General features: G+C 41.1%; 1 protein-coding gene across 1 annotated transcript in view; it reads right to left on the bottom strand.

Moving 5' to 3' along the window:
• Positions 1-57: 57 nt before the first annotated feature.
• SGPP2 (sphingosine-1-phosphate phosphatase 2) overlaps positions 58-26634 on the bottom strand; it is a 155819-nt gene continuing 129242 nt past the window's right edge. The window contains exon 5 of the mRNA XM_068968483.1: positions 58-609. Coding sequence (XP_068824584.1) covers positions 58-609 — 552 coding nt within the window. The remainder of the gene's footprint in view (positions 610-26634) is intronic.

Raw genomic sequence — 26634 nt, 5'->3', positions numbered from 1 at the left:
GTCATCAAGACTTCCCCACTCAACTTTTTGATGTCTCATCTAGTGATTGTTTGAGGGTCAGAGTAATCCCAGAAACCTGTGGAGCATTGGCACGAAGGTGGTAGCGCAGATGCCAACAGACGTGTAGGTGACAAACTTGTAAGGCACTTCGATCTCCAGTCTCCGCCTGGCCTCCTTGTTTCTGGTGACCACCTTGAACCAGGAGTACAACACTTGCAGCGAGAGCTTTTGTACAAGCTGACGGACCAGGAGGATCAGCACAATTCCCACAGTGAATTTGGCCAGACCCAAAACTAACAGGTCAGTGGTGAGCGGTGGGATGTTCTGAATAACAGGGAGAGATTCCATGGGCTCAGACACGAGCTGGAAAAAATGATTGATCCAGAACCCTATGGTCACCCCAGCCCCAGCAGCCATGATGGTGGTGGTGTCCGCCCTGGTCGGGCTGTAGTAATCGGACACGGGGTAGTTGTAACACAGGAAGAACGGCACCACTAGAACACACACGGGGAAGAGGGGACTGGCCGAGTCCAGGCGATCGATAAGGGTCCAGGCAGGGTAAGTGAGGACAATGAGGATGGCGGTGATCAGGATGCCGCCCAGCACATCCTGCGGGAAGGAGAGCAAAGAATGGTGAGAGCTCTTGCTGTATTAATTTCAAGTCAAGTAAAACTGATTTGATGTTTAAAACACAATTTTTACATTTATTTTATAATACTATTTGTTTAAGACTTTTTTTTGATGTGGACCATTTTTTAAGTCTTTCCTAAATGTGCTACAATATTGTTTCTATTTTATGTTTTGGTTTTTTGGCCTCAAGGAATACGGGACCTTACCTCTCTGAGCAAGGGATCAAACCCACACCCCTGGCACTGGAAGGTGAAGTCTTCCACTGAGCTACCAGGGAAGTCCCTTATAATACATGTATTTTTTAAAATGTTTGGTTCTAAACATTTTAAAAGTAGGAAAAACACAATCATGCTATTATTCATGATTGTATTGCTATTCATGATATGTCTTCCAGTTTTTCCATCTTTTAGAATAAATTTTATGTTTATTTTCTTAATGCATGGCTATAACCACACTTTCTTCAACCTTTTTTTTTTTTTTTTCATTCTATACTTTTAAAAAATTTGCTTTTTGGCCATATACTATGTGGTTTGCAGGATCTCAGTTCCCCAATCAGGGGCTGAACCCAGGCAACTGCCGTGAAAGCACTGAGTCCTAACCACTGGACCACCAAGGAATTCCCTTCAATCTATTATTTTTTATTTAATATTAGGTCACAGGGCTTCTCTGGTTGTTCAGATGGTAGAGAATCTGCCTGCAGTACAGGAGACGCGGCTTTACTCGCTGGGTTGGGAAGATCCCCTGGAGAAGTGAATAGCAACCCACTCCAGTATTCTTGCCTGGAGAATTCTATGGACAGAGGAGCCTGATGGGCTACAGTCCACAGGGGTCACAAGGAGTTGGACACCCCTGAGCAACCAGTACACCCACACCTTAAGTCATAAGGATTGTCATAATCTTCACAAAGATGGTGTCATTCTTTCTTGGCAGGCAGAGGGTGGAGGAGGAAGTCACTTTCTGCGGGAGCCATGTTAAAAGCAAGCGCACCATCATTACTTACGGAGTGCATTTATTTGGGGTGGTCTGGGAAGATATTTTAGATGTGGTGGTATCGAAGTTCCACTGTGCCCATCTGGGCACTACCACTGTCTTCAGAGACAGAGCTTCAGATAGTGTACATATTTCACTGGGTGCATGCACGATGCTTAATCAGTCCTTCAGGACACTTTAGACTCTGGTTTTCTTTCTTTGTTCCCATGTCTCTCTCTCCTTCTTTTCCTATTTTTTCTCTTTCTCCCCTTCCCTACTTTGCCTCCTTCCTTAAAGGCATGTTTAAAATATTTTTAACTCCTTAATGTCCTCCATTTTCTTCTTCCTTAGTGTTTTCACAGCAAAATTCATTAGGTGAAGTCTCAACATAACCAATTGGTTAATACATTTAAGTCAGAGAATGAGAAGCTTGCTATGGTTTTGTTACAGTTTCATGTGGGTTATTTTGAAATTTTATAATTGAAAAATTGAAACACTTTCTTCAATGCATTGGAAAATCTGGAAAACAAAAAGTAAAACATATGCATTGTAGAAAATCTGGGAAGCACCAAAAAGTATAAGAAAAAACAGATCCTTATTTCCGCTACCTACTGTCAACTGTGTCTATATTTTGGCATGTTGCCCTCCCACTCTTTTTTTCCCCATAAATATAAAATAGAATTCTAAAGAGTTGGTCTTTTTTATCCCCCCTAATTCTTCATTCATTATTGCTTTTGTTTAGTTTCTAATAAAATGACATCTGATTCAGGTAAACAATGAGTGAGAATCAGACCTTAGAAGTAAACACTGAGGCTAGAGCATTTTTCAGATTAGAGGGTACCCATTCATCCTTCCAATGTCCACATGTGTGAGCCCCTGCTGTACGCCACATTGCTAGAGGATCCAGTCTGAGCTAAACCATCACAATCCATGACTATGGGCAGCTTACAGTCTAGAGAAGAGACAGAGGATTGCCATTGTTGAAGAGGAAAAGTGGTCAGCTTGTGGATTGTGATGGTTTTAGGGCGCTGAAGAGTAAAGGGTCAACACAGGCAGGAAGTCCACAGGGTCCTAAAATCCAATCCACTTTGGAAAGCTTACATCGAGGGAACAACATGAAACCATTGACATGGCTCTCACTGGGTACCAACAAGACAAGATTTTATGACCGCAGTGGTGAGAAGGGATACAAGAAGGGCAAGAGTATGGGGATGGGGAGGCCACTTGCCTTCTCAGAGGAAGCCTTGTACTCTGCATGTCCTCCATGTGACCCCTGAGCTTCACCTGCTGTTACTTCTGCCATCCTTCTCCTCAATGACCCCTCAGGCCGCGTGGTCTTCATGATCACAGTCCCCATGACCATCCCCTGTGCTATGATTATCCATGGGTGTTGTCTTTGTATCTCCTGGTTATCCCGATTGGTCCAGGGATGGTCATGTGACCTGCACCAGTCCAATCAGACAAAACTGGAGGGTTTTGCTTGGGATTCTGGGAAAGAAATGTTCTTTCTTTTTCTGAACACTGGGCCCTGTGGGTTTACACCCTTTACTTAGTAGGCCTTCAATATTCAGCTTTTGTTAGTATTACCCTGCACCATCATGGCTTTTCTCTGACCTCCGAGAGGTCTCCTGCTTAGTTTCCTCCTTCAGATCCTAAACAGGGCATTCCCACAGATTCTGTCTTCAGACTGTCTTTTTTCCCCTCCATTTAGAGCTTGTGTAGATCCATGGCCCCATCTCTCCATTCTCTACCAGAGTAACTCTACCTAAAATCTTTTGTTTTCAGACATTTTTCTCTCAAACTTTGGTCCCACCTTTTTAAACTAACAGCTATTTTCATTCAGATGCCTGTCAACTCCCCTAACCAACTTGTCTAAAAGTCATCAACACCCAAACAGAAAAATAAGGAAATGAACACTTTATAGAAAAGGACCTATGAATGCCTTATAAACATGAAAATATACCTAAACTTACTCATCATCATAAGTGAAAATCAAACTAAGCTGAGGAGAAATTAAAATTTACATTCACACAAAAACAAGTATGCAAATGTTTACAGCCATTCTATTAATAATGTCCCCAAACTGGGAACAACCTCCATGTCACTCAAGGGGTAAACAAACTGTGCTATGTTCTTGCAATGGACTATTTCTTGGCAATAAAAAGCAACAAAATACAAATGCAGGCAACAGCTTGGATGAAGTCTCCAGGAAATCACGCTGAATGGAAAAAGCAGTCTCCAAGGGTAACATACTGTATGGTTCTATTTTTATGACATTCTCTGAAAGACAGAACTACAGGACTGGGGAACAGATCAGTGGCTGCCAGGGTCTGGGGGAGGGAGGGTGCAACTGCAAGGGGAGAGCATGGGGGACTCTGTGGGGTGACAGAGCTGTCCTGTGTTATGGCGGCAGTTACTCACACCGATCCTGGTATTCAAATCCAGAGAACTGGGACTTCCTGCTGATCCCGTGGCAAGCAAGACTCCGTGCTCCCAGTGTGGGGGGAGCCTGGTCAGGGAGCTAGATCCTACATGCCGTAACAAAGACCAGGTGTAGCCAAACAAATAAATATGTCTTTAAATATCCAGAGAACCATAAACCCAAGGCAAAATCAATTTTACTGTTCATTTAACACATGAAATTAAAAATGACATTTTAGACAAAAATAAGAAAGCTGGTGGGCGCTTTTGTTTTTGCTCATTAACAGTGCTGCATGTCCCATGTGTGAAGCAGTGCTCTGGCCATCCAGAGGTTCCCAACCCAGCCCTCTCTCCCCTCCCCCACAAACTGCTGATAAGGTACCCCTCACCCATCTGCATTAACAAAAATCCAGAAGTCTGACAGCATTCTGTTGATGAAACAGTAGGTGGGGGCAAAGGGACTCCTGTCTCTTAATTGTATGAATGCAAAATGGAGCAACACTTACGAGGAGGAACCTCGTGATATGTTTTTAAAAATTACACATTCACTTAACCTGACTTGCCATCTCACTAGGACTTGACCATGGAGATATACACCTGCCTGTGTCTATAATGAGCTCTTTACAAATTGTCCATTGTAGCATCATCTGTAACAGCAAAAGCCTGGGAAAATGCCAAGTTCTACCTGTAGGGAGCAGTTACATATAACCCTACAAACAAACACTCTGCAGCTGTAGAAAGAGTGAGGAAGCTCTCATATAGAATTGTAAAAAGCATGGTATAGAACAGCATGCTACCATTTTCCATGTTTAAAAAGCTGGTAAACTATACAGTACATTTTAACTTTAAACACAAATAGGTTCACTTGAAGGGCAGGGGATGGAGGTGGGAGGACTTTTCACAGGATACCCCTGTGTACCTTTTGAATTATATAAATGTACTGCCTCTGGGTTTCCCAGGTGGTGCTAGCAGTAAAGAACCCGCCTGCCAATACAGGAGACATGAGAGACGCCGGATTTGATCTCTGGGTGGGGAAGACCCCTGGAGGAGGGCATGGCAACCCACTCCAGTATTCTTGCCTGGAAAATCCCTTGGGCAGAGGAGCCTGGCAGACTGCAGACCATAGGATCACAAAGAGTCGGACAGGACTGAAGCGACCTAGCACAGACTGCCTCTGTTAAAAAATTAAGTGAAATAATTTTTGTCTCTTTTCTTCCAAACACAATTTGCCTTTCAATCCCCATGTGAAGTGGGGATCTCAGGTGATCTCATGGTATCCTCCACAGGGGACTGGTCAGATATAGTGATGGGGGGAGAGTGCAGCTGGCCTGCCAAAGCATCACCTGCTGGGAACAGAGGGTGTCTCGTGTTTTAGAGGAACATACATTTTGAGGGGAGGAGGAGGGCCAGGCACAATGAACTCAATACCCCAACACAAGCCTCTACTTTCTCAGTGGGGATAGGAGGTTCTGCCTCTCAGGGTGTATCCTGGCAGCCCCACTGAACTGATGTCTGAGCCCTGAAGAAGTTAGAGAGGATGAAAGCATTTTGCCTCCATCTACAAAACACAGAGCTAAAGAGGGCTGCTTGGAGATCCTTCTGGCAGAGGGCTAGCCAAAGAGAAGAATCCAGTCTTCCTCATCCCTTTAGGCCACAGTGCCCCATGTGGGCACTTTATGATACCACCTGGCAGGACATAAGTATAGCATCCAGATCATCCACTGTATCTGTTTGGCCTGGTGAGGCGGCCAAAGAGATGCTGGTGACACGCAAATCAGCAAGGAAGGATGCTGGCGGGGCAGGAACTACAGAACTTACAGCGACAACGGCATCTCCCAGACTGGCTGATGGGACAGTATCAGAAAGCTACTGGGCCTGGAGGGCAGTAAGCAAGTTCAAGGTGCTCATGGGTCACAGCCTGGGCAGAGAGCAAGGGACCCAGCAAAGCAGTCTTCACATCATGACGTCCAGCAGGACAACGTGGTACTCAGATGGGTTCATGAGCACATGTGAGATGCCCTCGGCAAAGTCCAGGCATTTTTTTTTTTGCATAAGCATTTATGTTAGAGGTGGGGGTTAAACACAGCTTTGCAGAGGGCTAGAGGTTCAGACTGACCCTGGAGGTGTTCAGGGAAATTCATTTATTATACATATTTCTGCTGGTGCCACCCCCATGAGTCCTAATGACTGCTCCTCTCTGTTACTACCTCTGGCCACCAGTCACTTCCACAGACTCCCCTCCTCCTTGATTCACAAGCTCCTGCACCTGCTGTCACTGCTGAATTTCCCTGCCTGCTGGCCATTCACCTGCCCACAGCATTCACTGACTGCCTTCCTGGTTGCCGTTTCAATGCAAATATTCACCAGTTTTAGTGTTAGTGTGCACTGGAAAAGTGAAAGTGAAAGTCGCTCAGTTGTGTCCAACTTTTTGTCACCCCATGGACTATACAGTCCATTTAATTCTCTAGGCCAGAGTACTGGAGTGGGTAGCCATTGCCTTCTCCAGGGGATCTTCCCAACCCAGGGATCGAACCCAGGTCTTCCACACTGCAGGTGGATTCTTTACCAGCTGAGCCACAAGGGAACCCCTGGAATTTAGTGTGCACTGGAATCACTAAATCAAATTTTCAGATAATTTTAAAGATGCAGATTTCAGAGGCCTGCCTTCTGATTCTGACTTGCAGCGTGGCCCAGGAGTCTGCATTTTTACATCCCAACATAATGCTCACGTAGTGAGTCAAAACAGAAACAACTCTGAGAAATACCAGCCTCTCAGTTGAGAGTCTGAGTCCTGCATGGTCTGGGTTTAATTAACCAATCATATCAGGGTTTCTCTCAGTCCTTTTCCGTTTGAACTTTCCACACCAGTCAGATAGGTCTATTTGCTTTCCCCAAAATGCCTGGCACAATTTTATCAGAATTCTGCATCCCTTTCATGTACATTTTTAGCCATCTTTATCTCTCAAGATATTATCAGCTCATCTAAGGCTCAGCTCAAAAGCTACTTCCTTTGCAGAGTATCTTCCTCTGCCTCCACAGTTGGAAATAGCCTGTCTCTGAACTGAATGTAAAGGCATTTGCTTAACAGCACTCAAAAAGCCCCTCTCTTAAATTGCCTTCGCTGTAGTTCTCTGTTCACATGCCTTTCTCCTGAGTTGACTGTAACACTGACTGGCAAGGAGGAAGTTCTCCTGAAACTTGACCTTATTCATCAAAGCTCCCAGCACAGTGCCTAACATGTCACAGATATTCAACTACAGAGATCTGGAGAATGTACCGCCTTTCTCTCAATGGACTATCCATAATACTTAAAACCCATTGTTAGGATTAGGACTTCCCTTGGTGGTTCAGTGGTTGAGAATCCACCTGCCATTGCAGGGGACATGGGTTTGATCCCTGATCTGGGAAGATTCCACATGCTGCATGGCAACTAAGCTCATATGCCACAAGGACTGAAGCCCAAGCCCTAGGGCTCTGCAACAAGAGACGTGACCATGGTGAAAAGCCCAGGCATCACAACTAGAGAGTAGCCCCCAATTGTCACAGCTAGAGAATGCCCACATGTGTTGATGAAGACCCATCACCAAAGAGAAATAACACATAATAATAATTTAAAAAACCCACACTGTTATACAATGGGCTTCTCTGGTGGCTCAGATGGTAAAGAATCTGCCCCCAGTGTGGGGGACCTGGGTTTGATCCCTAGGCTGGGAAGGTCTCCTGGAGAAGGAAATGGCTACCCACTCCAGTATTCTTGCCTGTAGAATCCCATGGACAGAGGATCTGGCAGGCTATAGTCCATGGGATCACAAAGAATCGAGCATGACCGAGTAACACTTTCACTGTTTTAATACATAGAAGACAATTTGCCTTCCTTCCCTCCCTTCCTTTGTACCTGCAGTTTACTTAGGAAATGAGACTATTTTTGGTCCACAGCCCTAGCATTTGAGGTGAAAGTAATTTTGGCCAACATGCCTGCTGCTGTGGAGCTTCTTTCTTTCTATCCACATAGTTGGGTTTTGGGCCATAACGCGAAAGTGAAGTTGCTCAGTCATGTCCAACTCTGCGACCCATGGACTGTAGCCCACCAAGCTCCTCCATCCATGGAATTCTCCAGGCAAGAATACTGGAGTGGGTTGCCATTTCCTTCTCCAGGGGATCTTCCCGACCCAGGGATCGAACCCAGGTCTCCCACATTGCAGGCAGACGCTTTAACCTCTGCACTGCCAGGGAAGCCCTTTCGGGCCATAAATGGTGGTGCTGTATAAAGGCAATTTAGATATTTTTGTAAGAAAAATACTTGAACCAGTTCTAATGAACTTTCTACGTTCATTTGGGGTCTCTACATTTCTGATAATAAACTTCTAAACAGCTTCCGCAGGATCATCAAAAAAGCAACAGAGTTCCAGAAAAACATCTACTTCTGCTTTATTGACTGTGCCAAAGCCTTTGACTGTGTGGATCACAATAAACTGTGGAAAATTCTGAAAGAGATGGGAATACCAGACCACCTGACCTGCCTCTTGAGAAACCTGTATGCAGGTCAGGAAGCAACAGTTAGAACTTGACATGGAACAACAGACTGGTTCCAAATAGGAAAAGGTATACGTCAAGGCTGTATATTGTCACCCTGCTTGTTTAACTTCTATGCAGAGTACATCATGAGAAACGCTGGGCTGGAAGAAACACAAGCTGGAATCAAGATTGCTGGGAGAAATATCAATAACCTCAGATATGCAAATGACACCACCCTTATGGCAGAAAGTGAAGAGGAACTAAAAAGCCTCTTGATGAAAGTGAAAGTGGAGAGTGAAAAAGTTGGCTTAAAGCTCAACATTCAGAAAACGAAGATCATGGCATCTGGTCCCATCACTTCATGGGAAATAGATGGGGAAACAGTGGAAACAGTGGCAGATTTTATTTTTTTGGGCTCCAAAATCACTGCAAATGGTGACTGCAGCCATGAAATTAAAAGACTCTTACTCCTTGGAAGGAAAGTTATGACCAACCTAAATATTACATTGGAAAGCAGAGATATTACTTTGCCGACTAAGGTCCGTCTAGTCAAGGCTATGGTTTTTCCAGTGGTCGTGTATAGATGTGAGAGTTGGACTGTGAAGAAAGCTGAGCGCCGAAGAATTGATGTTTTTGAACTGTGGTGTTGGAGCAGACTGTTGAGAGTCCCTTGGACTGCAAGGAGATCCAACCAGTCCATCCTAACGGAGACCAGTCCTGGGTGTTCATTGGAAGGACTGATGCTGAAGCTGAAACTCCGATACTTTGGTCACCTCATGTGAAGAGTTGACTCATTGGAAAATACTCTGATGCTGGGAGGGATTGGGGGCAGGAGGAGAAGGGGATGACAGAAGATGAGATGGCTGGATGGCATCACCGACTCGATGGACGAGTTGAGTGAACTCCAGGAGTTGGCACTGGACAGGGAGGCCTAATGTGCTGTGATTCATGGGGCTGCAAAGAGTTGGACACGACTGAGCGACTGAACTGAACTGAAACAGCTTCTAAAAAATAATGCTTGAAAATTCAAGGACAACTTTTTATACTAATTTTTTCAAGCTACTAAATTTATAGAAACAAAAAACTCACAAAATCCTCATCTGAGGATAGTATCTGACATTTTGATTTTGGTAGATTCTCAATGAGGAGGTGATCTTCATGTGTTTGGCACAGTACGTGGGACAAGAGGTCACTGTTCTCTGGGATGGCGAAGGTGAGCGGTGACGCTGAGGACAGGGTGTTCCTGTTCAGTCACTAAGTTGTGTCCTACTCTTTGTGAGCCCACGAACTGCAGCACACCAAGCTCCTTTGTCATTCGCTATCTCCCGGAGTTTGCCCAAATTCATGCTCCTTGAGTCAGCGGTGCTATCTAACCATACAGCATCCTCTGCAGCCCCCTTTTCCTTTTGCCTTCAGTCTTTCCAGGCATCACGGTCTTTTCCAGTGAGTCAGTGAACACAGAAGTGGGAGCCACTGGATAGCACTGGGATAATGATGTCCAGAAAAATGTGTATTTGGAGGTGGGGGAAGAGAAAAAAGTGTGCGTGGTTTATAAGGAGATAGGAACTCTATGGAAGATGGGAAAAGTAATGATGCAACAAAGCCTGATAAAGCAAAGACTTGAGGGCAAAAATGGCTGAATAAATGTGTTTTACTTTGTAGAAAACACATTTAAAACTCACTTTCAAGAAGAATGCAATTAGACTGCAAAGAGTACAAAATACACAAAATATTCACCACTTAGACCCAGTGATGGCCCTCCTAGGAATTTATCCTAAGAAAATGATCCGAGAAAAAGCTGCTCACAAAGGCTCTTAGATTGGAATGCTTCTTGTTATTTCAGTCTATACTGATGAAGTCCAAAAAGTTAACAGTGCTCCACTATAGGACAATCGGAAAACACAAATAAGCAAAAAGATGATAAAGAATGGAGCATATGTTGTAAAAAGAGTCTGGAAAGACATAAATCAAGCATAGTATAATGTTATTTACACCAAAAAGGAGATAAAATTGAAGACTGCTTTCTTATTTAATAACATAGCAGGAATATTTCCATTTGAAAAGATACATTTTTGCACCCTCTGCCTTTTTTTAAAAATAGTTTCAAAGTATCTGTAAGTGAGAATATCAAGCAGAATACAAACTCTACATGAAGGATGATCCTAATTTTAGATAAATCTACATTATCATGGAAGGATAAAATATCAGGAAACAGATGAATATATTAAGAGTAGTTTTCTTCTCTTTGGATATCACAGATGATGATTACCTTCTTCAGGCTTTGCAAATATTTTCTAAGTCTTCTAGTCAACACCTTTATTACGATAAAAATAAAATCAATGCAAAAAGTCAGGATGTTAAAATCAGGCTTTCAAAATAGACAAAAATGAAAATAATTAATTGATGCTTACAAATTTTTACATCATCCAAAATAATGAAATGCCCCCAAGAATCTATATGATAATCAAGATACCATCCTTCTATGATGTCGGTAACTTTTAAAATAAAGGCATAAAAAAAGGCATATAAATTGTGTGGCCAGTGTTATCCTAAAGATCACACTGAAATTTAATAAATCTTTAATTCAATTTACCATCAAGGCTCAAATGAAGCCTTTTAAATTATTTGGGGAAAAATAAATGATTACATGAACCTAATATTTTTAAAGTTAAAGTGCAGGAAGATCTATCTTAATGCCTTTGATTTTTGTACCTATTCTCATTTTCAGTTATAAAAGTTAATATACAGATAAAAGCTTGGGCTTTTATTATACCTCATACAGAAAACAATAATGAAGACCAGCAATCTAAAGTGTTTAGGAAAGAATCCTAATGGAGCTGTCCCAGGCATCAGAACAAATTTTAGTGAAAGCTCACACAAACACAAAAAACAACGTTTTTTTTTTCTGAGCCAAACAGAAACACTCTTCCTTTTGGTAAACTTCTCTAGATATTTCATCAGGCAGGCCTTGCGAACTCCCCGCAGTTGTGAATTCTAACCCTAGATCACATTCCCATATGCGGTTTACTGGGGCACATTTATATTCTACCCCAAATATCTTCACTGAAGAATGCCCTTGAACAGACCAACACAACACAAGGTTAGCTCACCAGAAAGAAGGGGAGAACAAACCCATTCATTCAATTGTTAGGAAAGAATGCATTCAGATCTTGGAACTATTTATGCTGAGAACTCTATGATTCTGGCATCTTCCCCTCGGCCAGGTCCCCTGCTGAGAATGTGAAGGGCCCTCTCTGCCCTTGGCTGCCTTTGGAGAGCAAGCTGAAGTCAGGAGCGGCGTAAAAAGCCAAGACCCTCTTCTTTGTAGATGTAGTGAATGCTCTGAATGCAAGCAGACCCTGACATTAAAACAAACTTTAACAAAACCCACACACCCGACAATTATTTTAAAAAATAATTTTTAGTTATAGATCAATGTTTCCTAGTTAATATACTCTTCTTCCATGCTAGCTCACAATTAATTCAATTTCTGAGAATAATGCAGATGAGATTCGATGGAAACCAAACAGCAAGAGGGAGGAAGCACTGTTCATGAATATGAATATAAACGATTACAGAGAGAAACCTACATGTCATGTAATTAGCATATGTATAGGGAAGAAGGAGTGAGTGCTTAATTTCAAAAATATTAATTTCCTACTGAAACACGCCAGCGTCCACAGAGAACCAAAAGCAGGGACCAGATTTACCTTGCCACGTGGTGTGAGTGTCAACAGTAGAACCTCCTGATATTCACACCTCTTTGAGTGGGCACTCTGTCATGACCGTTCTCTGAGCCATCTCAGATAGCCAAGCACAAGTTGAGCACTCAGGATCACTAGGTATGGAAATCTACAGTTATTCTGAAAACCTACTGGTGTTCAGGAGTAATTACAGGATGTAGAAAAAAGTATGCCAACTTTCACCTTCTGCTGTTTTAGAATAAATGCCCACTTGGAAAGTGAGCATATGCAATCCTTCATTAGAAATGATGTTGACATTTTTAACAGAAAATGGTTTTCTATAAGTGTAAGAAAAATTATATAAAATTTGTATGTTAGGTAAGGCAGAAAACCTCATTTCCACGTCTTCTGGGGGCACAGACCATTCAAAGATAATAGAAGGAATAATACTTTGTTTACTCCACTCTTTAACATTGATTAAAATTCTCAGAGTTTGTGAAAGAACAGGCTAAGTGATAGATTTGGGGGGGTGGTTAGAGATACAAATAATTGCTGTTAACCTCAAAGGTAACAGTTTGTTGCCCTGTAGAGCAGTACCAGTTTTGTATATAACCCAGCAATCATAAAGTAATATTTATCAAGCTGCCTGTAAATATTTAGTCCCTCTTTATATTTGACTGGTTCCTTCATTAATTAATCAGTTGAATAAAATCTTTGACACATTCATTTTATATTTGGACAAGCGTTATGATTTTACCATTTAAAAGTTATATTCTAACAAGTAGATAATTTTTCAATTGTTTATTCATATGACTAATTGTCTTGAATGATTGAATATGCATAATCCATGCAATGTAGGAATTTTTTATATTGTTTTCCTGTGTATACTCTCTTTAAACGGCACTGGTTTGCTCAAAAAGTAAATAAGGCAGGTATTAACGTTTCTTGACGTGGTAATATAATGAAGACATTATTGCATGCTTTTTATAATATCAACTAGAAAGGATTCAGGTAGACTATATATTTCTAAACTCCATATACAGTATGATTTAGGAAATAATCACTTCCTTGTCTCGGTTTCACAGAATCTAACAAGTCCAAACAGTAGATCTTCATGAAACAAGCTTCCCCACCCGTACTTCACATTAATATGAACAGTTCTAACTATAACGAATCACAGGGCTTGGCAGGTCAACAGGATTATGACATCAGATCAAACAAGCTTCCCAGGCAGGTTATAACATTGTCTGCTAAGCGGCTTGCAAGAATGACAAGCATAGGGAAGGGCAATCTGCTAGAAGACACAAAAGACACTGTCAAACATTTAAACGACTTTCCTCAGATCTGGGTGGGCAGAGGGGCCTCTGAGCAACAAGCGAACAGATGAAACTCATGTTCAGATGTAATATGATTGTTGAACAGGCCCACGCAAGTTGAAATGTAATTGCCATTGTCACCATACAGGCTAGAAAGCTGTGTAAAAACTGCTTCAGGGTTTTTGTGACTCCATCTTGCACTGGAGCCCACTGGGAACGTGTTAAAATGCAGAATCTAATTCAGCAGGTCCAGGTGGGGCCACAGGGTCTGCATTTCTAAGAAGGTCCCAGAAGATGCTGGGGCTCGAGCCGAGGGGACCACACTGGGAATGGTGAAGACTATCTCACCTTGCTAAATTCCAGAGGCCAGTATGGACTCCTCAAGCTGAACACGGTACAGTCGGAGCCCCCTGAGTGCTTTCGTGAAGTACACATTAAAAAAATAAAAAGCCTTCTGAATTATATGAGTACCATAAAATATATTCATACAGTACTTCAGTGAGTACTAATCCACTTTCCAATGCAAGGGAAATGGGTTCGATTCTTAGTTGGAGAAATAAGATCCTGCGTGTCACATGACTAGGGAGCCCACATGCTGCAACTACTGGGCCAGCGCTGTAGTGCTCACACGCCACAACCAAAGATCCTGCGTGCCACAACTAAGACCCTAGGAAACCAAACAAATATATAAATAAAATATTTTTTAAAGGTGATAGTAAATTTTGAAGGCCTTCGAGCGATGTGCCAATGAAGAAACATTTAAGTATAAAGCAGTCCCAGAGAAAGATCTTAAAAGTCTTCGTAGACTTGGTGACATGAGTACTCACATTAGAGGAAAATTAACTCTGCCTCAGTTCTTTGTCACTCACCCCGGGGAATGATGGCTCAAACAGTTGAGTCCTGCCTTCTTGTGTAGAAACAGAACTTCCTGGGGGGAATCCTTTGCAGCTTGTGTATCACAAGAGGAACTGGAGATTACTGGAGAATTTAAAAATGGCAGTCCTGCTCTGCAGACTGTTCTAGGTGTGCCCGATGTGGCCACACAATGTTTATGATGAGGCCGAGGGTGTGCGTGCTAAGTCATTTCAGTTGTGTCCGACTCTTTGAGACCCTCTGGACTGTAGCCCACCAGTCTCCTCTGTCTGTGGAGATTCTCTAGGCAAGAATACTAGAGTGGGTTGCCATGCTCTCCTCCAGGGGATCTTCCTGACCCAGGGATCGAACCCACATTTCCTATGCCTTCTGCACTGGCAGGTGGGTTTTTACCACTAGGATCACCTGGGAAGCTCCTATGAGGAAGCTGGACAATCTCAATTACAGGGATGGTCAAGTCCAAGTCATTGTGAGTGAAGTGAAGATGGTAACACCATGTAATTATTAAAGTGGAGAAATGAGATCCAAGACACAGTGAGGCACAGGACTGCAGTACATGCATGACCCTTTGTTTTCACATGTGGTGAGAGCTCAGGGATGTGGTGTGGAATCCAAACTGTGCCATAAACCTGTATACATGGAATAATTTTATGGAGGTTTCAGGGTCAGAAAAAAATCAAATAAACTACAGCACTTACAAGAAGCCCTGTATGCATTTAAAAATATGATACATGAAGAGTTTATTTCCTTTCCCCAGTGAATATGTTTTAAGGAACATTCCTATAGATACACACAAACACAGTCCTCAGTTATGTTTTGCAATTAAAATTAAGTACTCAACCTTCAGCTGATTTTCAGAGTATAGGATGCAAGGCAGCTAATTCACTCCTCTACATATCTGTCTGCTGTGTCCCAATCAGTGTTTATTTGATCACTAACCAGGCATACTTTGGTAATGAGACGAATTCTTAGGCAGTTTCATGGTTGTGATGGATGAACCATCCATCTGCCCTTTATGGCAATGTAGATACTACTATTTCTCTCTACAGGTAACTTGGCCCACCTTATCTCTCTAAACCCTTCAAGGTGAATTTCTTATTTTGAAACAGCATCACAGAGAAGATGGGTGGATATTAATTCTGTGGAGAACTTGGTTCCCTTTCTCAATCAGATCTAGGATGCAGGGTTATAACAACAAAGAGAAATTTTGAAAATCAATGGTTTGTGAACTGATTCCCAAACAATAAAAGGACCACAGACAAAAGCACTTTGAAATCCATGTATTTGTTTTATTGCCAAAATCCACATTAAGTGCTCTGTTTAAAAAAAGGAAAAAAAGACAGTACCAGGGAAGATATAAAAAATACAAGTATACAACCAATGAAGAGTTATTATTCATCACAGCAAAGTCTAGAATCTTCCTTCTCTTATAGGAAATTCTTATGTAAATAATAATGGAGCTCAAATATTTCTCTATTAATTCATTCAATAGTTATCTCATGGTTTTATTTTCAATTGGTTATTATGCTCCAAGAAATATATTCAGATAGAAGAAGAAGATATAACCTCTGTCCCTTAAATAAAAATAGCTTTATTGCTTTTGTCAAAAACTATTCAGGTTTACTATTACAGACACACTTCTGAGCCTTCTTCCATAACCAGCTTCCCTTCCCACACACATAATTTTACAGCTAATGAACCCATACTGTACAAGCTGTTCTGTAACCTGTTTTTCATTGACTGGATGTCATACACATTATTTCATTACTATAGAACTACATTATAATGGCTATATCACATTCTACTCTATGGAAACACCTTAGTTAACTACCTCTGATTGATGGACATTTACTGTTCTCATGTTTGCTACAAAATGCATTAATGAGCACCCTGGAGGGGCAGTATAGAATGGTAATTAAAAGCATGGATTCTCAACTCAAGAATGCTCAGTCTGAAGGCTCAGTTCATCTCTTACCAACCGTATAATCTTGGTCAGGTTTCTTAACCTAATCAGTGAGTCTGGAATAATAACAGTACCTTCACAGGGTCACTGTTAATTACCCTGATGAGGTCATTAATACACATAAAGCACTTAGAATGGTGCCTAGCAGATAAGTACTTTATAAATGGTTGCTATTATTTTTACTTTTACACCTGTGTAATTATATGCATTGGGAAATGGGCTAAGTAGTTTAGAAGGCTATGTATGTACACTTTAGATCTTTATACAGTCTACAAAGTGCCCTCCCAAAAGCTTATACTAATGGATTATCCATACTTTTGAAAGTAATCATTCTTGCTTGGCAGGTATGAGACCTGGAAACTCACTGCCATATGACCAAGATGGCTACACTGATTTAAGTGTACACTGTAAGCAAGTGGAAATGGTAAGATTCCAGTTCAGGGACACTAGAGGAAATGAGTCAGAGAACGCTAAACCTAGCAAAATGGAAGTGAAATGAAGACATTTCCAGAATAAACAAAAACTGAGAGAACTCACTACCAGCAGAACTATGCTAAAAGATATATGCTAAATAGAGTTATTTTAGGCAGAAGGAATCAGATGCCAGATGGCAGAATAAAACTGTAGGAAGGAATGAGGAACAACAGAAAGGATAAATATGTGGATAAACTTAAAATTATATTAAGTATACAACAATAAAAAATAAATCCTTGAGGGCAAATATTTGTAGAACTAAACGTCATTTAATAACCCATTCTTCTCAGGAAGTAGTAAAAGTACTAATTGCATTTGATGCTTATAAATCAAGGATATATATTATAATCTCTTGGGGAACCTCTAAAAGAATTATGCAGACTTCATAACAAGCTAATAGAGGAAGGGTAAGGGGAGAATTAAAATACTTGATTAATACACATGAAAGCAAAAGAAAAGATGAAGAACAGGGGGAGAAAGTTAACAAAGAACAATGTGGTCAATTTAAATCCAAATATATCAGATTACATTAAGTAACAATAGACTAAATATACCAATTAAAAAGGAAGGTTGTCAAGCTAAATTAAAATATAAAACCCAACTACATACTGCTCATAAGAATCACAATGCAAATATCAGGATACAGAAAAGGCAAAAAGTGAAAGGATGAAAAATGCTTTGCAAATGCTCATGAAAACAAAGCTGGTGTTGCTATATTAACATTAGACAAAGTAGGTTTTGGGACAGGAAACATTACTAGAGACAAAAAGGACATTTCATAATGGTGAAAGGGCCAACTATCAGAGAGGCAACAATTTAAAAACTGTATGTACCAAATAATATAGCTTCACAATATTTCAAAATATGTGGAAGGACAGACTAAAAGGAGAAAGAGAGAAATTCACAACCATAGTGAGTAATACACCTATGTAATCAACATAGTGAGTAATATATAGTGAGTTATACACCTCTTTCAGCAATTCAGAGAACAAGCAGGAAAAAATGATCAGTGAGGATACAGGACTTTGAAAATAATTTTAAACATGACCTAACATAAAACACCCAATGCAGCAACTACACAAAATACAATAAATTTGGGGGAAATCAATCTCAACAAATTTTAAGAAATGGAAGTCTATATATAGAGTACATTCTCTGACTAGAAGGAAATTAGGTAGGAATAAAATTTAAAACAATAATTAGAAAATTCCCCAATACTTGGAAATTTAAGTAATATACTTCTAAGTAGCCAATAGGGGAAATTAGAAAATATTTCCAAATAAATGACAATGAAAAAAATAATTTATATTTATAGGCTGCAACTAACCATATTTTTAGAGGCAAGTGTAGAGCCTTAAATGATATACTGCAAAAGGAGGACTAAAAATCAACTTCAAATATTCTAGAAATAACAGCAAAGTAATGCTGAAAGAAGGATGAAAATAATAACAAAAATTAATACATACACAATGGAGATCGAGAAAACAAAAAGTTGGTTCTTTAAAAAGACTACTAAAATTGATAGGTCCCTAAAAAAAATTGATCAAATAAGAATACAGATTCAGAAATGAAAAGAGAGAATCATCTTGGAATATGATCATGTTGCTGCTGCTGCTAAGTCGCTTCAGTCGTGTCCAACTCTGTGCAACCCCATAGATGGCAGCCCACCAGACTTCCCCCATCCCTGGGATTCTCCAGGCGAGAACACTGGAGTGGGTTGCCATTTCCTTCTCCAACACATGAAAGTGAAAAGTGAAAGTGAAGTCACTCAGTCATGTCCGACTCTTAGCGACCCCATGGACCACAGCTCACCAGGCTCCTCCGTCCGTGGGATTTTCCAGGCAAGAGTACTGGAGTGGGGTGCCATTGCCTTCTCCAATGATCATGTTAAGAGATGCAAAAAATCACTGAAGGAAATCCAATACTATTTAGGATGTTAAAAAAAACCAAACTCAAACTCATAGCAAATCAGGAATAAAAGAATACTTTCTAGTGCTGATAAATGGTACCAACAAAAAAATCTATAGCTAACATCATCCTTAAAGATGAAATATAAAATAGTTTCTCCCTGAGTTTAGAAACAAGAATAACCACATCATCATTTCTATTCAGCATCATACTAGAAACCTAAGCCCACATGATAAAGCAAACAAAAGAATTAAATATTAAAGAAAAAGTAAATTTGGTATTGTTCACCAATTACATAATTGTGTTAAGCAGAAAATCCAAAAGAACATTCAAGCAATTAATGGAATTAATTGAATTTACCAACATCACTAGATATGTCAGTGTACAAAGATCAACTGTATTTATACAAAAGGGCTATAAATTAGAAAATGAAACAAATACAATTTTCATCAACAAACATATTAATACATAATAATAAATCTAATATATAATATGCAAGACTGCTACAGAGTAAACAAGCACATTATTGAGCTTATGATCATCTTTGGGTCGGGAAGATCCCCCAAGGGAGGAAATGGCAACCCACTCCAGTATTCTTGCTTAGAGAATTCCATGGAGAGAGGAGCCTGGCAGGCTTCAGTCCATGGGGTCACAAGAGTCAGACATGACTTAGTGACTAAATCATCACCACCACTACAAGGTCCATGAATTTAAAAACTCACTACTACAAAAGAAGTCAATTCTCCCAAGTTAATCTATTAGAGTCAATATAATCTCAATTAGAAGTTTAGCATTGGAGAAAATGACAAACTGATTCCAAAAGCCACATGGAAATCCAAAAGACCAAGAATAATAAAAAATAAATAGTTTTCACAAAGAACAAAGTCGAGGACTTTTACTAGCTGACATCAAGACTGATTAGAAAGCTACAATAAATAAGAGAGCAGGGGACTTCCCTGGTGGTCCAGTGGTTAACAGTCTGCCTGCCAATGCAGGGGACAGGGGTTTGATCCCTGGTCCAGGGAAATCCCACGTGCCAAGGGGCAAGAAGGCCTGTGCTCCACATCTATTGACCCTGTGCTTTACAGCATGGGAGCTGCAACTACTGAAGCCCTCATGACCGGATCCCACGCTCAGAAACAAGAGAAGCCACTGCAGTGAGAAGCCCGCACACCGCATCTAGAGAGCGGCCCCACTCACTGCAACGAACAAAGCCCGTGCGCAGCCATGAAGGCCCAGCGCAGCCGTAAATGAATCAATCAACAAAATGAAAAAGAAAAAAATAAGAGAGTGGTATTGGCATGAAGGTAGACCACTAAACTAATGGTAAAGAGGAGTGAATATATATACATATACAGAGAGTGTATAAGGTCATCTGATTTACGGCAAAGCTGATACTTCAGTTAGTGGAAAAAAGAGAATCTGAATTTTCAATAAATAATGCTGAGTATGGTAAACAAAGTGGATCGCAAAATTAATTCTAAGAAGATTGTAAATCTAAGTAAGAAAAGCAAACTAATAAAACTTTTCAAACTAAGAGAATATTTTCATGACCTAGTGGCAGGCAAAAATATTTTAAAACAGGACACAAAAAGTTGTAAACACAGGTAAAGATTGATAACAGGAGTAGGTTAAAATTAATAACTTCTGTTCATTAAAGATACCACCAAGGGACTTCCCTGGGGGCCCAGTGGTTAAGACTCCATGCTCCCAATGCAGGGGGCCCGGGTTTGATTCCTGGTCAGGGAACTAGGTCCTGGATGCTGCAACTAAGACCCAGCCCAGGTCATATGACAAAGCCCCCATCAAAAAAAAAAAAAAAAAAAAAAAACCACCAAGAGTAAAAAGGCAAGCCAGAGAATGGGAAAAGAAATCCGCAGTACATTTATCTGACCAGTGACTTACCAATAAATCAGTAAAGAGAAGACAAACAATCCAGTTTAAAAATGTCAAAGATAAATAGGCATCCCACCAAAGAGGACATATAAATGACCAATAAAACATCAAAAGGGGCTGAATTCATCAGAAATAAATAAACAAAAACACAACAAAATAAAAGCACACAGCAATACTGTTAACACACCAATTACAATGGTGAAAATGAAAATGACCAATAAGGAATTTGTCTCCAAAATTTACAAACAGCTTATGACACTTAACACCATCAAAACAATTCACTCAAAAAATAGGCAGAAGCCCTGAACAGACATTTCTCCAAGAAGGCCATACAGATGGCCAATAGGCACATGAAAAGATATTCAACATAGTTATTAGAGAAATGCAGCTCAAAACTACAATGAGGTTATCATCTCACAGCAGTCAGAATGACTGTCATCAAAAAATCCACAAATGCTGAAGAGGGTGTGGAAAAAACGGAACCCTTCTACACTGTTGGTGGGAATGTAAATTGGTACAGACACAATGGAGAACAGTACGGAGGTTCCTTAAAAAAACAAAAATAGAGCTACCATATGACCCTGCAGTTCCACTCCTGGGCATATTCGGAGAAAAACATGATCCAAAAGGATACATGCACTCCAGTGTTCACTGCAGCACGGTTTACAATAGCCAAGACATGGAAGCAACCTGAACATCCATGGATAAAGAATGGATAAGAGTATATGGTACATATATACAATGGAATACCACCCAGCCTTTATAAAGAATAAAATAATGCCATTTGCAGCAACATGGATGGACCTAGAGAGTGTTATACGGAGCGAAGTAAGTCAGCCAGAGAAGGAGAAATATCATATGACATCCCTTATATGTGGAATCTGAAGAGCAGTGATACAAAAGAACTTACTTACAAAACAGAAAGAGACTCACAGACTTAGAAAAGGAACTTACGGTTGCCAGGGGAAGGGATAGTTATGGAGTTTGGGAAGGTCATGTACACACTGCTACATTTAAAACGGATAACCAACAAGGTGCTTCCATGTGCTATACAAGACCTATTGTATAGCACATGGAACTCTGCTCAACGTTATGCTCCAGCTTGGGTGGGAGAATGGATACATGTATGTGTACGGCTGAGTCCCTTCACTGTTCACCTGAAACTATCACATCGGCGATACTCCAATACAAAATAAAAGTTTAAAGTTTGGGGGGGGGAAAACAGAAAATGACTGACATTAGCGAGGACTGGCAAGAATGTGGAGAACTGGAAACCTTATACTCTAACTGGCAGGGGCGTGAAAGTGAAAGTTGCTCAGTTGTGTTCAACTCTTTGCGACCCCATGGACAGTACAGACAGTCCATGGAATTCTCCAGGCCAGAATACTGGAGTGGGTAGCCTTTCCCTTCTCCAGGGGATCTTCCCAACCCAGGGATCGAACCCAGGTCTCCTGCCTTGCAGGCAGATTCTTTACCAGCTGAGCCACAAGGGCATAAACTGGTACAATTCTTCAGAAAACACAACTGGACATCTGGAAGCTGAACTTGCCTTAATGATCCACTTCTGTTTTCATATTCAACACTAAAACATACATCTATGCTCTAAAAGGCACATCAAAGAAAGCTTTGCATCATTCACAATACTGTCAAGCTGGAAGCAACCCAAACATCCATCAGTAATAAAAGAGATAAGCAAACTGTGATATAGTTCTGTGGTTTAATACAGCATAAGAATAAAAATCAATGAACTAAAGTGACATTCAATATAGGTGGTGGTGATGGTTTAGTTGTTAAGTTGTGTTCCACTCTTGGGATTCTATGGATTGTAGCCCTCCAGGCTTCTCTTTTGGGATTTCCCAGGCAGGAATACTGGAGTGGGCAGCCATTCCCTTCTCAGGGGATCTTCCCAGCCCAGGGATAGAACGCAGGTGTCTTGCATTGCAGGCAGATTCTTTACCGAGTCATCAGGGGTCACAAACGAAACAGCGAAAGCAGCTCAGTGCTGAGGAAAGCATACTGTACAGTTCCATTTACACGAAGTTCAGGTTCATGGGGAGTGGGTACCTTGGAGGAGATGCAGGGTAAAGGACACAGGGACTTCTGAGATGCTGGTCAGGCTATATCTACAGTAACCTGGGTGGTGATTCCTCAGGTGTGCTTACTTATCTTTCCTTATCCTCTACTACTACTTACACACTTTTACACAAGGTAGCAGGTTTTCTCTTTATAAAATTCTCTAGTCCACTAAGAATTGCAGAATTTTTTCTCCACCAAGAATTGCAGAATTTTTTCTCCACCTCTGGCTACATCATCATTGCATTTATTAGATGAAAGGTGTGAAGCACTGAAGGACCATGTCTTCAGATACTCTTCTCCTGAGAATTGATCTCTCAAAGAGCCTTAAAGCTTCATGCTGTTGACCACTGCTCCAGGGTTCCCTTTTTACATGTTAAGACTCCTAGCACATTCAAGTCTGGGAGTTCTAGAATCTTTGAAATGGAGCATCCATGCCTGCACAGTATTTACTATTGGGTGCCACTCTCTATAGAACTTTTCACAAGTTTATTCTTACAGGCAAAACAAAACGATGTTGAAAAAGAATATTAAATATGGGAGACTTCCCTGGTGGTTCAGGGGTTAAGAATCCACCTGTCAAGGCAGGGTACATGGGTTCGATCCCTGGTCCGGAAAGATCTCACAGGCCGAAGAGCACCTAAGCCCATCGGCCACAACCACTGGGCCTGAGCTCTAGAGCCTTTGAGTAACAGCTACTCAAGCCCACGTGCCCTAGAGCCTGTGCTCTGCAATAAGAGACGCCCCTGCACTGAGAAACCTGGGCGATGCAATGAAGAGTAGCCCCTGTTTGCCACTAGAGAAAGCCTGTGCACAGCAATGAACACCCAAGGCAGCCAAAAATAAATTTTTAAAAAGGAATACTAGATGTGATCTCATCTGGTCTTCTACAGTGAATGCAATATTCAGACTAATGGCTGAATCTTATCAAATCTGAGTCAGTAAAGTACAAAGAAATAAGAAAGACTGATTTAAGAACAGATCTCAGTTGATATCTTTTACAATTCACTCAACATTTACTGTGCACTTACGGTCAGGCACTCTGTTGGGAATTGTGGGGCATACCAAGGGGAGGAAAATAAGATTCTTAGCTTCAAGGAACTCAGAATCTACTGGGACAGACAGACATGAATCTAACCAATCATATGCTTATATTATAGCTTGCTGTTACTGCTATGAAAGTGATATCTATGCATTAGAACACTAGACAACCTTAAGGGACTTTGAGTGAAAATCTTTCACGTGGCCTTTTATCTACTGGAATAGAAATATTTGTATATAACGTTAAAAGAGACAAATGTCAGAATATTCACATTCTTGCCTTTTCATTTGGTAAAATGTCACAGTTTTCCCTAGGACGCCTGCTCCTAGGAAATGATCCTAAATAGAATTTCCCACAGGGATTGTCAGGAATGCACCAGACGACCAAAGCACAATGGAAATTGTCAACTAGCACCCCCGTCCATTCCTGCCTCCCCTTGAACTTGGGCTGTGGGAAAGATCAAAACGACATTTCCTTGGCTCCTTTGGAAATCAGGTTCCACCGTTTAAATGCACTCTTAAGGAATCTGGAAAGTGGCAAAGAGATGGAGCATCTCTGGACAGAAAGTGGAAAAGAGATGGAACATCACAGGAAGGTGAGTTGCAGCAACAGGTCTGAGGACTCCAGCTCCTGGCTTCTCAGAGGCAACAAAAGCCATCACAGAGGCTCTAGCCTAGCATCAGTTCATGAGGTTGGTGACTGCCCAGAAATAAAGATTATGGACAGGGCTGGTGTTGACAAGTTGTCAGCAGCACTTTGACTTCTGGGTGACAGAGAGAACAGTGGGTTCTCCCTGCTCATCAAGCCCTTCTGACATTTTGTAAGCACTCCATTCCCTGTATTAAATTCCACTTTTCTGGGACTTCCCTGGTGGCCCAGTGGTTAAGAATTCTGCTTCCATGGGCAGGGTGTGTGGGTTCCATCCCTAGTCAGAGAAGTTCTGCATGGCACACAGTGCAGCCAAAACAAATTTCCCTTTATTAAAAACACCTAGAGCTGCTTCTATTTTGTGCCCTAATATAGCATCTTGGGCTTTTGTTATTGCTAAATAAAATTCTATTGTTTAGTTAGCATTTATCAAGCATGCGTTGATAGTTGTTAGGGAGAGTCCAGAAACAAGCAAAGCAGGAAAAAGAAACCAATTTAAGATTCAGAAATCTTTAAGGGAATTATAAAGAGTTGGCCAGAGACCTACAATGCATTTTAAAGTAAGAATTTAGAATTTCTTTGACTGGATTGAATGAGATACAGCCTTGGGTACGCAACATTACACTAGTTTCTTTGATTTCAAATGTTTAAGGATCTTTATATACTACTGTGTATTTGTCACAAACTGCTTGAAAGTGAAACTGACAGGCACTCAGTGTGTCTAACTCTTTGTGACCCCATGGACTATAGTTTGCCAGGCTCCTCTGTCCATGAGATTCTCCAGGCTAGAATACTGGAGTGGGTTGCCATTCCCTTCTCCAGGGGATCTTCCCAAACCAGGGATTCAATCTGGCTCTCCTGCACTGCAGGCAGATTCTTTACCATCTGAGCAACAAGGGAAGCCCATCTTTATCTGTATCTCTATTGTCATTAAAAAAGAAGGAAATCCTGCCTTTTGCAACAGATTGGATAAACTTTACAGGCATTTATGCTAAGTAAAATACATCAGACAAATAGTAAATGATATCTTACTTATACATGAAATCTAAAAAAACTGAAATCATAGAAACAGTAGGATCGTGGTTGCCTAAAGCTGGATGGTGAAGAAATGCAGAGATGTTACTCAAAAAGTACAAACTTCCAACTATAAGATGAACAAGGTCTGGGGACCTAATGAAAAGCCTGGTGTTTATAATTAACAAATGGTATTATACTGTACTTTATGCTTCGATGTTCTAAAAGAGTAGATGGTAAATCTTATCACTACCAAAAAACAAAAACAGGTTATTATGTGAGGGGACAGGGGTGTTAACTAACTTCTTTTGTGGTTGGTGGTTTAGTTGCTAAGTTGTGTCTGACTCTTGCAGCCCCATGGACTGTAGGCTGCCATGCTCCTCTGTCCATGGAATTTCCATTTTGCAATATATATCTATATCTAATTACATTATACACCTTAAATTTACATATGTTCAATATGATCAATAATATCTCAATAAACCTATAAGAAAAAAAAAAAAAAGAGGACCACCCAACATATTCCATGAAACAGCAGTTAGCTCCTCATTATTGCGGAGTATGGGGCTTCCCTGATAGCTCAGTGGGTAAAGAATCTGCCCGCAATGCAGGAGACCCCAGTTCAATCCCTCAGTTGGGAAGATCTGCTGGAGAAGGGATAGGCTACCTATTCCAGTATTCTTGGGCTTCTCTTGTGGCTCAGCCGATAAAGAATGCGCCTGCAATGCGGGAGACCTGAGTTTGTAAGATCCCCTAGAGACGGGAAATGCTACCCACTCCAGTATCTCAGACAGTCAGTTCAGTCGCTCAGTCGTGTCCAACTCTTTGCGACCCCATGAATCGCAGCATGCCAGGCCTCCCTTTCCATCACCATCTCCCAGAGTTCACTCAGACTCATGTCCATCGAGTCCGTGATGCCATACAGCCATCTCATCCTCGGTCGTCCCCTTTTCCTCCTGCCCCCAACCCCTAGCAGCATCAGAGTCTTTTCCAATGAGTCAACTCTTCACATGAGGTGGCCAAAGTACTGGAGCTTCAGCTTTAGCATCATTCCTTCCAAAGAAATCCCAGGGCTGATCTCCTTCAGAATGGACTGGTTGGATCTCCTTGCAGTCCAAGGGACTCTCAAGAGTCTTCTCCAACACCACACTTCAAAAGCATCAATTCTTCGGCACTCAGCCTTCTTCACAGTCCAACTCTCACATCCAT

This window comes from Capricornis sumatraensis, chromosome 3 (assembly GCF_032405125.1).
Source record: "Capricornis sumatraensis isolate serow.1 chromosome 3, serow.2, whole genome shotgun sequence".
NCBI lineage: Eukaryota > Metazoa > Chordata > Mammalia > Artiodactyla > Bovidae > Capricornis > Capricornis sumatraensis.
This window is presented reverse-complemented; position numbering and strand designations above follow the sequence as displayed.